The sequence below is a fragment of the Leopardus geoffroyi genome, chromosome C3 (assembly GCF_018350155.1).
Source record: "Leopardus geoffroyi isolate Oge1 chromosome C3, O.geoffroyi_Oge1_pat1.0, whole genome shotgun sequence".
NCBI classification, from domain to species: Eukaryota; Metazoa; Chordata; class Mammalia; order Carnivora; family Felidae; genus Leopardus; species Leopardus geoffroyi.
In genome coordinates, this window is record NC_059338.1 from 108,113,399 (window position 1) to 108,131,537 (window position 18,139).

At 38.1% G+C, this 18,139-nt stretch overlaps 1 protein-coding gene across 10 annotated transcripts in view; it reads right to left on the reverse strand.

The window, feature by feature from the left end:
• Positions 1–18,139, reverse strand: part of VPS13B (vacuolar protein sorting 13 homolog B) — an 811,203-nt gene that overhangs the window by 128,890 nt on the left and 664,174 nt on the right. For all 10 annotated transcript variants that reach the window (XM_045454090.1, XM_045454093.1, XM_045454091.1 and 7 more), the window contains 3 exons: positions 16,085–16,287; positions 13,247–13,454; positions 12,773–12,957 (listed from right to left, as the gene is read on the reverse strand). In XM_045454090.1, the coding sequence (XP_045310046.1) occupies positions 12,773–12,957; positions 13,247–13,454; positions 16,085–16,287 (596 nt within the window). The remainder of the gene's footprint in view (positions 1–12,772; positions 12,958–13,246; positions 13,455–16,084; positions 16,288–18,139) is intronic.

Genomic DNA, 18,139 nt, shown 5'->3' on the forward strand with positions numbered 1-18,139 from the left:
GGGAAGGGTGGCGGGGGACAGCCAGAGGACCTGAAGCGGGCTCTACACTGACAGCAGAGAGCCCGATGTGGGGCTCGAAGTCATGAACCAGGAGATCATGACCTGAGCTGAAATCAGATGTCTAACTGACTGAGCCACCCAGGTGCCCCTTGAGAATCTTTATTCTTAACAAATGGGCTATATTACCTCTCTGCACTTTATTTTTCTCTGTATTCCGCTTTTCTCTTCAACATTGTAGCTTTCAAGAAATAATTTATACTTTATGATTAATGAGTTTTATTGTGACTTTTATAGGGCAAAAATACTTCTATTGGGAAAGAATAATTCATAAAAAGATGATTATAAACCATCAACTCATATTTATTATCCTTTCATGTTTTTTTAACATCCCAAACATTTTTCTTACTGAAGTACACATTAAACACATTGCTAAGCATAGTTCTTCATTTCCAGAAAGAAATGCTTCCCCTCACCTTTTAATGCATGAGTATTTAATAGGAAAAGAGAAACAGATGAATAAAATTTCTACCACCAAATAAAGTGACAGGACAACAATGACTTCACTATTCTTCCCATTTGCAATTAAAAATAGAACTACCCCACGACCTGGCAATAGCACTACCATATACTTTAAAAGCATGTCTTATTGACAGATTCCTTCCTTACCTCTTATTTTTGAAGGGCAAGGAATGCTAGCATTTCAAATTACCTACCTACCTACCTACCTACCTACCTACCTACCTACCTACCTACCTACTTTATCTACCTACCTACCTACCTATCCATCCATCCATCCATCCATCCATCCATCCACCCACCCACCCATCCATCCATCCATCCATCCATCCATCCAAAATCCCATTTGCTTTTTCAGTTTTCTCTACAAATGCTGCTTCAGCAGATAGTTCACTAGTGAACCAGAAAGCGAGTTCTCTTACTGCCTTATAAAGTGAACAATGACTCCCCCCCAACCCCAGGTGAGAAGCAGGACTGGGTCCCAGGGGTGGCCAGCGCAGCAGGGGGGACCGGTGGGAGTCACATCAGTGGTGCCGGCAGGGAATGCTTGTTGTCTCTCACTAACTCTCCTTCTTTTCTTCCTCAGGAAAGAGCCCCAATTTCCCCTTTCACCAGGAGTGGCCAGATGACACAATTCTGGACAACAGAGCACCAGGAAGCAAGAAGATGCCCTGGCCCCCTCAACTTTGTGGAGATACTGACAGTCCTAGTCTGTCTACCTTCAGATTGTTCTCACGTGTGACAGGAAAAGAAACATGGGTTTTGTTTAAGTTGCTGTTGTCTGGTATTTTCTGTCTCTCATATCTGAACCTAATCCTAATTGATGCAGATCTCAGTAGCTCCAACAGTGTTTTTCCTGTGTTGTTGGGATTCTTCCTTGAGGATTCATGTATACTTTACAGGAATCTATAAACTCCTTGAAACTGTATGGTGAATCTATGTGCAGAAGAGGCCCGTGGCAACTCATTTAACTTTTCAGATTCTTGGCTTTCTTGACTATAATAAGGGAAGAACGCTCACCTCTGCAGAGCTGATTTCAGGAGTAGATATAATCTGGATATGGTGCCTAACATAAGGAATAGTGCCTAGCACAAGACACACTCATTTCCAAAATTTTATGAATAGTCTTATCATACTACCCACTGAGCTTAAATCTAGCAGTCATCTATGACTTCCCTTACTCCCTCCCATTAATTGACTGTTGTTAGCTGTCAAGAGCATAATTTTTTTTTCTCTACAGTGCCTCCTGTATTCACTTCTTTTTCCTCATATCCTGTCCCCACCCCGCCCCCAGCCTACAGCCTCTGTTTGTCTCCTCTCTGAGACCCTTAACAGTCTTCTCATGTTTGGTCTCTTCTTTCTACATTCTACTCTCTACCAGACTACTAAATCAATTTACCCAAAGGCCGGGACTGCCCATTGCTCTCTACTGCTTATCAAATCAAACATAATTCCATCTAAAAGGAGTCAAGGTAGCACAACACAGAAGAAAAAAAGTCAACAAACCTAGCTTTGAGTCCTGGTTTTAGCTCCTTACTTGTTCTGTGATCTTTGGGAAATCATATGACTTCTCAGAACCTGAGTTACCTTAGCTCTGAAGTACAGAAGCAGAGGTGATACTACCTGCTACACAACATTACAGTGAGGATCGTGGGGACATGACACAGAAAAGCACAAGGTCTGTGCCGGGTACATACTAGGTTCACAATGAACTTGTTACTTTCCTCTTTCCCTCTACAGAAAGGACCACGGACTAAAAAACCATATCTGCAGCTTATCACCCTTGTGCTAATCCCTTACTTACGTAACCTATGCTAGCCAGACCAGATTATTTGCCACCTCCCAGACAATAAATTCTGTCTTCTCTTAATTCTGAAATTGTGCTCAGACTGATTTTTTCTTTATATTCCCTTTCCCTTCATTTTATGCTGAAACCCTACTCAGCCGACAGGGAGCCCTTCAATTGCCATCTCCTCTGTGAAGCCTTTTCCTGTTTTTCCAGTCACATGTAAACTCTCCTTGTGGCACTTCATGGGTCTACCTTGCCTTATTTTGTGTACTTATTACCCCTCCTGAAAGACCATAGATGCCTTGAGAGCAGAACTAGCGCCCTGTCTGTCTCTGCAGCTCGCATGGCCTTAGCCCACGTCCTTGTATCTGTATTTATGGAGTTAACCTCAAAGTTTTAAAGTAGAGCTCTTTTCAATATACTCCTAGATCCTTTTTTCGTACTTTTACACCAGTACAAAGACAGAATGATTAAAAGTGTGTTCAGGGAATACTCTATTTTAGGTTCCCCCCACATTGTCCAAAAAAGGAAGCAATGCTTCTGGATGTGAAACACTTAGTAGTCGATCCAGCACTGTTACCCATCATTCAAAACCATTTATTATTGTGTCCATTGGGTACACAGGACTTTTTCTTTTCCTTTATTTCCTAAGAGTCTGGCTTTGTCTCTTACTTCCCCAAAGCCCCCAAAACTTTTTTTTTTTCTTTCTGCATTTCAACAACAATGTATCTCATATCTGGGCTTTGAGCACCCCTCCTAAGGATGATGGATAGGAGCAAAGCCTTTTGGGACACATTAGTACAGCTGCCAGTGACAGGAGGTGCTTATAAAATAAAAAGGCTCAGGATTTTGGGAACATATTTGCAGCTATAAGTGAACCGCCCAACACAGCTGAAAAGAAACACCCAAGAATATTTCCTTTTATTCTTTTAAAGCTGTACATGGAAGAGGCACATCATATTAGATTGCAAGTAACTCACAGAAGGATTCTTTTTATGTAGTGTCACCATGTGCTAATATCATAACCTTTGCCTATCAGGTACATGTGCTTTAGAATTACAGGAAGCTCGTAAAGTCAAGTTTAAAGCAGCAAAAGTCTAGTTTTTAATTTATTGGATAATATTGGGTATCACTGTTTGACTCGAAACATGTTTCCATGTAATTATGAAAAAGAAGACCACTACAATTTTTAATGAAACTTCAGTTCTGTCTGTGGGGGAGTAGGTAAGATAGAATATTATCAGAAAACTATACACAATTAAATCCCCACTAAGCTACAGACATGAAACATCACATTGTACACTCGATTTCAAAAATAGAAAATTATTTTAGATAGGAAGCTCTCCTGCACCATTAGAACTGGGAGAGTGGAGAATCTGTGACGCTGCGACATAGTCATTGTGTTATAGAGGAAACACTGACCAAGAAAGGTACTGCTTTTAAGCATTTTGGGCACCAGCAAGTATCCCCTGTGTGTCAGTAAGGCATAGGAGCTTGCCTAATTGATATTTTGGGAGGATGTTAGGGGAGGACAATGAGAAGATTTAAAAAGTGACGTGAGACTCTTCTCCAGATGCAGACAGCTAGCCTTTGATGTACACAGACAAACAGCTCTGCCAGATATCTGCAAAGGGAAAAGCTGGAAAAACCGGAGCAAAAAGGAGTAAAGTTTTTTTCTTTACTGAGGCTGCATTTCTAGAGATTTTCTGCCAGTGGTGATTCTTCCCTAACACTATAGGCCATATACAACAGGCTTTCCTCTTGGAAGAGCAGAATACGCTGTGCAGACCTTCAGAGTCCACCAGATTGGGAAGAAGCAGCTGTCAGTGTGAGGCCAGCACTGACCAGGAGTGTGGCCAAACTAGCCAGGGTGAAACACAGGAACAGTAAGAGAAGTCTGACATACAATGGATCTCTTTTGGGGGTATCTGCAAAGTTCACAATGACCCCTAATTCACATGTTGGTCGTGGCCATAGCTGAACGAGCCAAGAGCCCCTGACACCACTCTAGGTCAACCAGGAATGTAGAACTGGACTGAATGCTGGACTTGTAAATGTGACTCTGGAAATTGTGCTCTGGGAATTGTGAGGAGACTACCAGGTGGCCTGAGAAGAAGGAGAAAAGCTAGTCTGTTGAAAAGGAAGAATGAAACATAGGGAAAGAAGCATAGTGAAGTGATAGTGAATAAATACTCCGCTGGGTTCCTATCTTCCATTTCTGGCCTCGTCCTTCAAGAGGCTCAGCTGCCCTTGGCCTCTAGAACTCCCCACTGTATCTTGATACTAGATCCGTCTGTTTTTAAGTCCAGCTTCGGTGGGGTTTGTGCTACCTGAAACCCATACAACTATAGCTTACATATTTATTACCTTGGAGGCCCTGACCATGGAGCTTTGGGAAAGTAGTGTCTCCTAGAGCAGCTATTCCCAGTCAGTGAAAACACCCCACTAGTCACAGGCACGGCCAGCATTCCTAACAACTGTTCTGAAATTAACAGGCTATGAATACAGTCTTTCTGAGAAAGACTTTCTCAGAAGGGCTTTCTTGGTCTAACAAGGTAGGGTCCAGGTTCTTTGATCAAGTGATACGATGACGATGATAATCATGGTATCGATACCAGCTACCATTTACTGCGTGTTGGAATAATAATTTACTAAGCCTTTACATAAGACACTACGCTGGTGCTCTAAATATAGTATATCTACTTCTCACAACTCTTCAAGGTAGTTGGAGTGTAATTTTGTTTAGAAAGGTTTGTGACACAATGCACGATAGAGATGTCATTTGGGAAAGACGAGCCTGCTAGGAAGGCAGGTAGCCACAAGAGGGTCCTTAGCATGATGGATTCACCATGATTAAAGATCTGGCCATTGGTCTTGCAGTCTCAGAAAATTTCCACAGTGTCCTAGCGCTGACTAGACTTAGGAATGCTGAGTCATGCAACAAAGTACACTAGAGACTGATATATAAACCAGATGCCAAGTTATTAATTTACCATGAGATGTATAACTGCCAAGCAGCCTGGATATTGATGCTGGCCTGAGCAATGTATGATACTCTCTCTGTAGACAGATTGCTCTGGGAGCCAAAGTTTTAGAAGGTTATTTGGGTGGTTAGATGATTTGAATGTTAGACACAGAGATCTGACAGCTGATACATTCATCTCCATAAAGGGGATTTAGCTACCAGGTGAACCAGACGCTTGGGCACCATTTCTTTGGATGCTGCCAGAAGATCTGCCAACAAATGCTTCTGTGACCCTCCTAGGCTTCTACAGCTGACCAGTTTTCCTTCTGAAGGAAACATTCTTCCTTTAGATATCTTAATATGCAATCCATCTTGTGTGTCTAGGAGCCCTTTTGTTTATTTAAGGTTATTTTGCACATTTTGGGTCTGAGTCACGATTTAATAGTTTGAAGTAAAAGGATAATTTTACTTTTCTTCTTTCCACATTTCTCAATAGAGTAGCTCACTCGCTATCACCAGAATGTATCATCTACAAAATTATTATCCCAATGTTTTACAAACAGGGCAAAAAACATGGGTTTTGGAGTCAGAAAGACCTGGGATAGAATTCTGGCTCTCCCATTTTAAGTCTTAGAATTGAAGTCCAGTTAATTTTTCTTGGCCTCAGTTTCCCCAGTTATAAAATGGGGATAATGTGCACCTCACAGAATAGAATGAGATTTAAGGAGGTTATTATGCAAAGCACCTAACACATTTCTGGGTGTAAAAGATAAATGATCATAACACATTGGAGCAAAAATAACCCAGATCTCAACCATTTCGATTCTCTCCTTGGTTTCCAAGTATGAAATCTTTTCATTATTCTTCCAATGTGGTTTCACTTTGATTTTTATAATCATATTAGCGTTACTTTAAAAACTAATTTCCATGACTTTTGAACTGAATAAACAAAAGCGAATTGGACGTGAGTGCACTGATTTCTTTGGCTTGCTTTTCTCCTTCTCCACCAGAAATAAACAAATGACACAGCTTGCTTTTGTCTTTTTTCTTTCTGTCATCCTTGTGAAGATATCGTTTATGGACTCTAGTCATGTTTTTTTCATGGAAGAATTCTGCACTAAATTCTGATGCTTGAAAATGCCTTTTTACTGAGAAAGTGCTATGAAATCATACAGCTTTAGTAACAAATTAATTCTTTTTGTCCCCGTTAATTCAATTTACTTTTCAGATGCCAGAATTCCCCAAGTTATATGATTCCTCCTATATGAATGTGCGGGCTTACCTTTTTATTCAACTATTCCACCTTATGTGTTTGCATATGCAATTATGCCCTCTATTTTCAAGTAGATGATAAACCCTGTATGAGCAGGGACAGATTTATCTCTTTATATCCTCACTGTCTATACCCTGTAGTAACCTACGCTATATTAAGGGGACATTAAATAAGTATTTGTGGGTGAGAAATGGTATGAGGTTGGAAATACAAGTAACAGAGATGTTTATCTTGTCATTTCTTAATTATATTCATTTTTTTCTTTTTCTTATTTATTTATTTTTAATTTTATTTTTTATTTTTTAAAATTTACATCCAAATTAGTAGGCATAGTGCAACAATGATTTCAGGAGTAGATTCCTTAGTGCCCCCTACCCATCTAGCCCATCCCCCCCCCACAACCCCTCCAGTAACCCTCAGTTTGTTCTCCATATTTATGAGTCTCGAATCTGTTTTGTCCCCCTCCCCCTTTTTATATTATTTGTGTTTCCCTTCCCTTATGTTCATCTGTTTTGTCTCTTAAAGTCCTCGTATGAGTGAAGTCATATGATTTTTGTCTTCTTCTAATTTCGCTTAGCATAATACCCTCCAGTTCCATCCACGTAGTTGCAAATGGCAAGATTTCATTCTTTTTGATTGCCGAGTAATACTCTATTGTATATATATAACACATTGTCTTTATCTGTTCATCCATCAATGGACATTTGGGCTCTTTCCATACTTTGGCTATTGTTGATAGTGCTGCTATAAACATGGGGGTACATGTGTCCCTTCAAAACAGGACACCTGTATCCCATGGATAAATGCCTAGTAGTGCAATTGCTGGGTCGTAGGGTAGTTCTATTTTTAGTTTTTTGAGGGAGCTCCATACTATATTCATATTTTCTGAAGGTATAGATTTGAATCTAAGTATCAAATTCTTCTAGTGTAAAGTTTTGTGAACCTGTGTTAACTTTTCCTCAAGCTATTTGAACATTTTCTTTCTTTCTCCTCTGACTTGCATGCCAGGAATCTGATGTACACCATAGATGTTTCTTGCATTAAAGAAATTCCCAACTTTAGCCTTTACATCTTTCCTTTCAGTCTTCATTGTACTCAATACAGAACTTAACTTCCACCATTTTACTTCTTTCTCTTTGCTTCTCATCTGTGTAAATTGCTTCAGTGATCTCAATCCCCTTAGTGTTTGTCTTGAATTGTAATGCTCAAGCTTTTACTCTTAAAATCTTCAAAGAAAGATGATATTTAGTTTGGCCTATTCTCACATACCAAATGAATACACCTAAAAATTTAGTGCAACACATAAGTGAAAATAAATATGAAACAGAATGCATTACCAAGAGAAGAGAATAGGCACCATGACAGATCTGTGTGAGAATGAAAACATCCATTGTCAATTTTACTCCAAAAACGGATTAAAATTTTACAATCTGGGTATATCTGTATTTCCAATATTGAATCCCAAGTAGGCAGTGAAAACAATAGGACGAGGAAAGGAAAACTTAGAATACATAGTGCCAGAAATTCTGATATTTAACCTCATTTAAGATGATACAAAATTCCTTCTAGGTTGATGGCATTACTCTACCCTACAGGTTGTAATTTTATTGATATCTAAGTATACTACTAATACTTAAAATTTCACATGATAAAAACTATGAACTGACCAGAAAATAAGCTCCCTTTGCTTTCTGTGAACATTAATTTCAGGGTCTTTATTCAGAACCTATGGTTCGTTTCATTTAATACTATAAACATGTTTTCCATATTTTTCATTACAATTACAAAATAAATTCCATAAACTCATATGGGGAGCCTGTTTATAAATCCCATTATCAATCATGGAAACATACACAAATGGACAAATCTGAGGGTTCTATCTAAGTGAACTTTATAAGGTCAGTTTTTTATGAATTAAACGATCCTCAAGGAAAAAGTCAACCAAACTTGATTTCTGTTTTTAGGCTTAAAACCAAAGAGATTAACTTATCTTTATATTTAAGAACTAGCCTCTGTCCAGGGGGCAGTGGGCTTGGCAGTATATTCAGTGATCTCACCAAGCGCCTATGTAACGTAATGACATTAGACTGTGTGTTTACCGTAGATAATACCACTGAAGCATAACACAATGCATCTTGACATAATTCAGTTTGTAAAACCCAAACTCATTCAACAGCTCCATAAAATAATGACAAACAATGTAATATTTTTGAGCAATACAAAATAGGAACATGGACATTCACGCATCCATTTGATGCATCTCCACTGCAGTAGATACTATAAGGGACATAATGACAAATTTGATATGATCACTGCCATTGGAAACTACAATTTACGAGACAAGATATGAACACATAGTTAAAATGTGAAGGATAAGGCAAGAGATAGCATAAAAGTGGTGCTATGGAGTGTCACAGGACTACAGAGGAAGAGGGTACTATATTTGGAGATGGTTTCCAGGCAAGGCTTCAAGGAGTAGAGGGCACAGCGGGTGTTTGGAAGTATAGGTAGGATTTCAAGGAGAGAAGGGAGATTCAAGTGAAGGAAGTGGTATGGAAGTCAGGCTGTCACAGATAGGTTTGGTAAATGCTGAATAGATGTCTGACTAGAAGGTAGATCACGTGTAATGGAGTGAAAGCTAAAGCTGGGTGGGGACTAGGGAGGTTATGCAGGGCCCTCAAGGTCAGTCTACTAGGGAGACTGAATCACTGAAAGGTTTTCTCAAAGAATTGATATAATCCACTTGTTCCTTTAAGAACTTAGTAGGATTGCATGAAGGAAGAAAGACTGAAGGCTGGAATTCTATTTAGAAGGTTCTTTTAGTGGTCCAGACATTTGCTTATGAGGGAGGAATGGAGGGAAAGAAATTAACATGTGTTGAAGGCTCACTATGTGTAAGGCATTTATTTGTTTTAGCTATAAAATTTCATTCAATTCTTGTAATATCTCTGGAAGGTAAATAACATTAATTTCAGTGTTCAGTCGAGGAGCTGTATCCCCAGGAGCAAGCCCAAGGTCTGGCACCGCAAGTGCTCAGGGAAAAAGCTGTCATATTGAATCAAAGCTATGATTCATGCAACATATTTTCTGTTCTCAACAGAAGCTCCGAAGAAACAAAATAGTTTGTATAGGTCTAACATTGCAACCCCGAGAGGTATTTCTACAAATGAGGCTTACCCCAACCCTTTGGGCAAATTCTGCTCCTAGTCAGGCGAACATAAGGATCAGACCAGCATGGCAGCAGTATGGCAACCTTCTGCCAGTCCTGCTTTATTCTTCTATCCCAGTTATCAAATTCTACGCATTCCTTCTTACTGTTGGGATCAAACTCTCCCTTTCAACTTATAGTAGGTCAACCCTCTCTTGGTTCTTAGACCAGCATCCTCATCTTTGCACTCTGACCACATCTCAGTTCCCGTCTCTCCAACAAGATGTGAAATATGGCAGGAACCCTCTGATACCAACTCTTTGCTTGTTGCAACCTGCCAGGCTTCCTTCGTGCATTGCTTTGCTTATGTAACAAGTCCACTGTCTAGACCCTGGAACTATCCCAGATCTTCTGGACTATGCCAGCTGACTGCAAGATCATCAGCTCCTACTCGCTTTGGTCTAGCTTGGTCTAGCCTATGCTTATACCTGATAAAAAAAAAAATTTTTTTTTGACAATTATCATCATGGTAGTAATTAGTAGTATTCACACTTAAATAGCACACACTATGTGTCAGGCATTATTCTATGTGTCTTTCAAACATTAATTCCTCTAATCATCACATTACCAATAGCCTCATTTTATTGATGTAAAAAAAGCAAAACAAAAAACCTGAGGCTGAGGGATTAAGTTACTTGTCGAAGGTGACATAGTGTGCAAGTGGCAGCGTCAGAATTTGAACCCAGGCATTCTGGCTAGAGTTCATCCTCTGAACCATAATGCCTCTCTACTGTCAGTGCTAAGATAAGGAACATGTCATCGGTGAATGTACTTACTATCTCACATGCCTTATGCAATACAACTGGCACAACACTACCACCAATAGTTAATGTATTAACATGTAGTTATAACTATGAACCCTAAAAGCAGTTAGAGAGAAGCCCTTACATGATGCAAAACTTTTCATTTTGATTGAAAATACTAAAGATGTTCTGCATCTGGATGATTCTCATAAGACAGGAGTATTCAAAGATATTGCTATTGGGGGTGCCTGGGTGGCTCAGTTGGTTCAGTGTGTGACTTCGGCTCAGGTCATGATCTCACGGTCCATGGGTTCGAGCCCTGCATTGGGCTCTGTGCTGACAGCTCAGAGCCTGGAGCCTGCTTTGGATTCTGTGTCTCCTTCTCTCTCTGGGCCCCCCGACACCGCCCTGGTCATGCTTTGTCTCTCTTGGTCTCAGAAATAAATAAACATTAAAAAAATTATAAAAAAAAGATATTGCTATTTTACTTAGCAAAAATAATCCAAGAATGCTGGTAGAGAAGATAATCATGAATATGATCTTAATAGGAGAGGAAACAAATTTAAGAATTTAAAGAATCAAAGTAGAGTTGCTAAGAGAGAGTTTAAAAATTCTCATCATAAGAAAAAAAAGTCAAAGTAGAGACTGTTGACATCTTAGCAAATCAGATAGTTCTGAACACTCAAGTTCACTTGACAAAACGATAACACATTTTATTGTTACCAAATCAGAAGATGAATATCTGACTAAATATATTATAATCAGGAATTTAAACAAGAATTAAATAAGCATATGTTAATGTTAATACACTAACAGGCCATCATGTTAATAATGAATCTTGAATTTTTCCTATTTGTTAAGTATAGAGTAGTCATTTAAAAAAAAATTGGTGAATATCTCTGTGTACCAAGGGCTGGATAAAAGTGATGAGGAAATACAAGAAGCTTATTTTCTAATGGTGGAGAGAGAAAGACCATGAGCAAGTAAATAAATAAATGCATACAATAATTCTAAATAGCAGTAAGAGCTATGAGGAAAGTAAAACAAGGTAATGTAATTTAGAACAAAGAAGTGTGAACCAGCCACAATAAGATATTTGAGCTGGTACCTGACTAACAAAGTTGGGGAACAGAGCAACAGAAATGACTCTCAGGTGGTATGCTCAAAGAGAAAAAAGAGGCCAGTATGGCTGGAGCACAGTGAGAAATGGGGAGCCTGGTATGAGACCAAGTCAGAGAGGTGGACAGGGCACAGATCAGAGGTCCTTACAGGTTATAGCAAGATGGTTCAATTTTGTTCTAAGAAGTAGAGGAAGGCACCAACAGGTTTAGGGGACTGATGTGAACTGATCTACATTTTAAAAAGATCACTTTAGCTGCTGTATGGAAAATGCATTACAAGGAGTCAAGAATGGAATCATTGAGACCAATTAGGAAGCTACTGTAGCAGGGAACAGAAAGGTGGTAGCCTGGACTAGAGTTGTACCAGTAAAAAGAGAGAAGTAGATGGAATAGGGACCTATTTTGGAGGCAGAACTGAAAGGACCTGTTGATGAATTAGATGTGGGGAGTGAAGGAAACAGAGAGACTCACTGCTCTGAGTAGACGGTTGTGTGATCTAGTAACAGGTGGAAAACTAAGAGGAAAACAAATTTTTGGAGAAATGCAGATCTGTAGGATATTAATAAGTAGAATTACAATGTAGTGATATCCACAGTGACATTTATATTAAACTTAGAGAACTGACAAGCAACAAATTTTCACAAAATCATATGGAATAGGATCACTGGTTAGACGGTTACCTGAAACCTAAGACTAGCTCTGGAAATGAAGATGAAAACGGAGTCATCCATTCTGGCCTTATGTGGACATATTTTATTTCATAAAGCAGTTCTAGAAATGCTTAAGACTGTGAGCACACAGTAGGTATTTAAAAAATGTGTGTTGAACTGAATGACACCTGTCCTGTTACAGTTAGACTATGTAACATAACCTACCTACAAAAGGGCTAAAAGTGGAATTGAGAGCTCCCAAAATTGGCATGTATCATAAATCTGAATTACATTATTCCCTATTTTAAAATTTCTAAAATTTCTAAATCTATATGTGGACATATATATGTGTGTGTATATGTATGTACATACGTACATACATACATATATTGTGTATTTCCCTGATGCTACCGATGGAAAAAATAGGTATGCTCTAATCTTTTTTTCCTAGTACCTAATCAATACTTTTCCACTGCTTTTATTTAAAAATGAATAGTCACAACCTACCTGTAGCATATCGCCAAGGTCTGCTGTGCTAATATCTGGATCCTCTGTGGTGTTGAAGGGCACGGGAGTTATCCGTACAAGGGTGAGCACTCTAGGTTCCGGATATCTCCATAACATCATCCCTGGGCTATCTTCGGTTTCATTGTAAAACAAGACTTCATAGACACCAGGCATTTTTAAAGGTTCTGTTAAGTGAAAAGATAATTATTTGTATGCTTTTGGAAGGGAACATGTGGATTTCTTACAGAAAGAGAAAATTAGGAAGATACAAGAATATAAAAGGCTGGTTGATCAGTTTTACATTTTTATGTGGTTTGAGACAGGAACAAATTAAGAATTTTCCCTTAAGAGAATGAGTGGTAATGTACTATTCTTGTACTGCAGGTATTAATGTACTTTTCCAGTGATCTTGATGTGTTACTCAGTGAATGTGCAGTTAAAACTCTCCCTCATAATGAAGCTGTTGCTACTTACCAGCATCTCGTATATACTGGAATAGGCCTGTCCGTAGGTCATCTGAACTCTGTTCACTTTTAAACATCTGGTTCTTTTCTATAGGAGAGGGCATTTGTGGCACTGCTTCAGGAACGTGCACTGCAATATTTCGCTCCTCGTGAAGGTATCCGTTGAGTAATTCATGTAGAAGAACTAAACAATTCAAATGTTCTTGACCCCAGAAAACCTTTAAAAATCATATGAAAAAATTAGTGGCTTTTAAATACAAACATTTCATGAGGATAATTAGGCACAATCATACTTGAATTAATGCGGGACGTCATTATGCTCAATTTAATTATTGACAATAACTAAACTATAATTTCTAAGAAGTCATTGACCTACAGGATGAAATTCTATTACCTGAGTAAATATATAAAAACAAGAAATCAATTACATCATATATGGTGTGAATATCCATCAATTTTCAATGCTGAATTACCAAAGAAATTATGTTAATGCAAGGTCATTTTTATGAGTTAACTTAGCTAAGAGAGAAAACAGTATCTATTGCGGTCCGAGAAAAGGCACTGAAGATCTAGGCCGAAATGTTAATAAAGTAATAATAAAAACCTTGTGGAATAGCTTCCTATATTTTGTCATGAGATTAAATAAACACATCTTAATTAGAGGGTTCCTTTCTTTGCAGTTTTACTTGTCAGAGAAAAAGAGAGGGAAGGTGCTCAGTGCACCTGAACTCAGAAGGCTCCCAACTTCTGTGTTTAGTGAGAATGTGCCAACATATAGTATTCCACAACCCCTGAGAATTAACCATATAGGAGGTACAGTAGAGTTTTAGAACAAAGGCCTTGGTGTTTCCTGTAATAAAGAGGATGAAATTCTCTTTTTCTGCATGTGAAGAGTATTACTATATAACAGAAGTGTGACCAGTGGGTAGCAGTGATTAATGTCAGAGGACTCAAAATGTCAACACTGTTCTATTTTTCTGAAGATATTACATAAAGGCAATACAACCATTATTTCTAAGAGAACCCGTTTAACATGAAAAAATATATAAAGTAGGAAAAAAATAACCCTATACCTGTGGGTAAGTTTCCTAAGTTTAGGTCCTGCTTTCTGGAATTAAGGCATCAGAAATGAAGGCAAGAGATATGATACTAAGTCTACTTTTGTTCTCATCAATGTTAGTTTTATTGGATACTGAAAAATAGAAATAAGTGGAAAGTCGAGCTGGGGAACTGAACACTACACTCTAGGCTTTAAATTGTTGAGAGAGCGACTTTCTACTGTAGAGATGATATACTATATTTTTGTCTTATTGTTGATTTTAATGTGGAGTTACTTTGCTGTCTTGGGAAAATGACAATATAGTTAATATTGTTATTAACTTATGTTAATACATGCTTATTGTTAAATACATGAAGGTTTCTGATGGATGCCCAAAATCCCCAGAGCAATACTAAGCAAAAACTTATTAGGATCTTTCCACATCTAGCTCCATGTCAGTAAGAAAACTGGTGAAAGAGTTGAGGCAATACAACTTTTAGATGAAAACAAGAAGTTCATATATAATATGTCTCCATTATTAACAAATTAGTCATTTCCATTTTCTGTAATTATGGATTTCTCAAGATATTTGGATTTATGTCAAACTTGGGGGACATGAAATCGTATAAAGAATACATTCACATCTAACCAAATAGAAAGTTACCAAGGAATGAGTTGAATACCCTCACACAGGCCATACGTGGCTGTAAATCAAATGCTTAAAAAACTGCAATTGAATGTATGGCAAGTATTAATCATCAGGTGTTTATAATATCTAAGGAACCTGATTAGCAAATGGTTCTTACATATTGCTGATGACACTGTGCTGGAAACAAGTTGGCTCTTTTGTAATTAGAAAAGTCTATAATCAGAAAAAGTTTAATGGCCCAGCAATTCTACTCCTAGTAACATATCCAACAGAAACGAAAACATATGTTCACACAAAAACTTGTACACAAATGTTCCTAGCAGCATCATTCATAATAATAGCCTTAAGTGGAAAGAACCCAAGTATCCATCAGCTGATGAATGGATAAATACAATGTGGTATGTCCATAAAATGGAATGTTATTTGGTCCATAAAAAGGAATGGAGTACTGGTACCTGCTACGATATGGATGAACCTTGAAAACACTATGCTAAGTGAAAGAAGCCAGTCACAAAAGATCACATATTGTCTGGCTCCACTTACATGAATTGTCTAGAACAGTCAGATACGTAGACACAGAAAATGGATTAGGAGTCTAGACCTAGAGAGGAGATTAGAGGGTAATGGGGAATGAATGCTAATGGGTACAGGGTTGTGAGGGTGTGTGTGTGTGAAAATGTTTTACCATGGATTGTAGTGATGATCACACACCTTTGGGAATATGCTAGAAAACCAATGAATCATACACTCTAATTAGGTGAATTGTATGGTATGTGAGTTGTATCTCAATAAAGCTGTTAAAAAACCTTAATGAGAAATCAATCTGATAATACTCTTCTTCACCATACCAAAATTTAGTGTAACAGTTCAAAAAATGAACAAAGGTGGGGACGCCTGGGGACTGGGGGACACCCCAGTCTGGTTGGCCCAGACTGTTGGCTCAGTCTGTTAAGCGTCCAACTCTTAATTCTGGCTCAGGTCATGACCTCACGGTTCTAAGATCTAGCCCTGCACAGGGCTTGCTTAAGACTCTCTCTCCCTCTTCCCCTTTCCCCCACTTACATGCGTTCTCTCTCAAAACAAAAACAAAAACAAAAACAAAACAAATGAACAAAGGCTAGTTGAAAACTTAGGAGAAAAATGTGGCCAAGCCCACAGACCTGTAGCAGACCTCCTCTTAAATCAATGGATATTTTTGGTGTGGACTGTTCTGGGCCTGGATTGCCACTGTGTTTACACCATTTGGCTTCCAGATTGACAGTAGCACAGCATGGTCCTATCAGAATCCGATTTCTTTCTCTGAGACTTGTTTTAAGCAGAAAATCATTTATGCTGAGTAGAAATGATGACCCAAGAATTACACCTAGAGAAAACAAGAGAGGGGTACATATTATAATTATTCCTTGTCAAAAAATATGTTTAAGAACTATCTACATTTTTAAAGAGCTTTCCTTCATCCTTTGTCAAAATCTTCTTTTTCAGTTGGCCTCTCCCCACATTTTTATACCACTTATACAGAATTCTAGTTATGAAGCAGGTATACCTCATTCACATTCCTAACAAAGAGATATTTGCCAAAACATTATGACTTTTTCCATGTGTGAGCATTTTAAGTTTTATGAGTAGAGACATTTTCATTAAATTGTTCAAGTTTTTCAAACAACTACATTAAGAATAAGAACAGCTGCTTCATTGGTCTATTGTTAACACGATGGGAAAGGGCAATTTTCTGTGATTTCTTATAGTAATAGAGTATAGTATATTACTTTGCTAGACACTCAAGCTTTTGACTGGCCCATGTTAAAATTCAAAACAATCAAAATATATAACATGTGTTTTCTAAAAATTTTAGTTTAATCCAAACTTCACACATCATAACCACTTGAAGTTTACAAAGTCTTAAAAACAGATAGTGGCAGGTTAGATTTATGAGAAAAACTATATGCTATAGTTCAAAGTCAATAGACTCAGAAAAAGAATACACTTTAAAATGTAGGTTTTCTTTTGAACTTAAACTAGAAGCGTAGATCAAAACCTTTTCATAAAACCAATGGCACACTTTAAGATATTTGGATGCAAAGTTAGAGTGGTGGGTTAACTTTCCCCCAAGGAGCTCATATTCTGAATTGTCATTGTGAATATTGAATTTCACCAGACCACGTTTGTAATGCCCATGGCTTATTTTTCTAATGATATTTGATCCTTAAAAGAGATGAAAGATTAAAAAACACCTTCGGCCCACAGTATACACGTTTCAAAGTACAGTGCCCACATTGACTTTCCAATTCTGTGGAGACTTGAAAACTTCATATAGGTTGTATGCTCCTACTGCAGACATAAGATACAGAACTTCTAATCTTCCATGGAAGACATCACACCCACATAAGTTACGGCTAAGACTTTTGTTAACAATTAGGATGGTAAAAATCAATTTCTTAAATTTTTCCATTATATTCTGGCACTAAGACTTCCATTTCATTGACACAATTTTCTTGATTCACTGCTACACCTCACTTAAAGAAAAAATGACACATGGGGAGCCTGGGTGGCGCAGTCGGTTAAGCGTCCGACTTCAGCCAGGTCACGATCTCGCGGTCCGTGAGTTCGAGCCCCGCGTCAGGCTCTGGGCTGATGGCTCAGAGCCTGGAGCCTGTTTCCGATTCTGTGTCTCCCTCTCTCTCTGCCCCTCCCCCGTTCATGCTCTGTCTCTCTCTGTCCCAAAAATAAATAAACGTTGAAAAAAAAAATTTTAAGAAAAAATGACACAGAAAATTAAAAAAAAAAAAAAAAAAAAAAAAAAGAAAAAAGAAAACAGGCCCCCAAATACCCAAGAACCAAAAATCATCTCCATTGATGGGAGTTTAGAACTCATGTCGTAACTTCCTGACATTTGTTGAAATATTTACTTCTTAACAGTAAATATCTGCTAAATGAAACATACCAATTTATTACTGAGAAATTTGTCATAACGGGATTATGAAAGTATAGGCTTGTTTCAGTACAATCATCTGGCAAATAGTATTAAGGGAATGCCAGAATTACATTTCTCTTTATTCCCAAATATATGTATCTCCATTCTGCCCTAGAGTGAAATACCCAATTATCTCACAGTAATCTTAATGTGAATATTCTATTGGTTCCTCATACACAAAATGTTTAATTCCAAAGGCCTTCTAAGTTGCTTATCTTATTGAATGTTTCTCATTGCCTTGTCA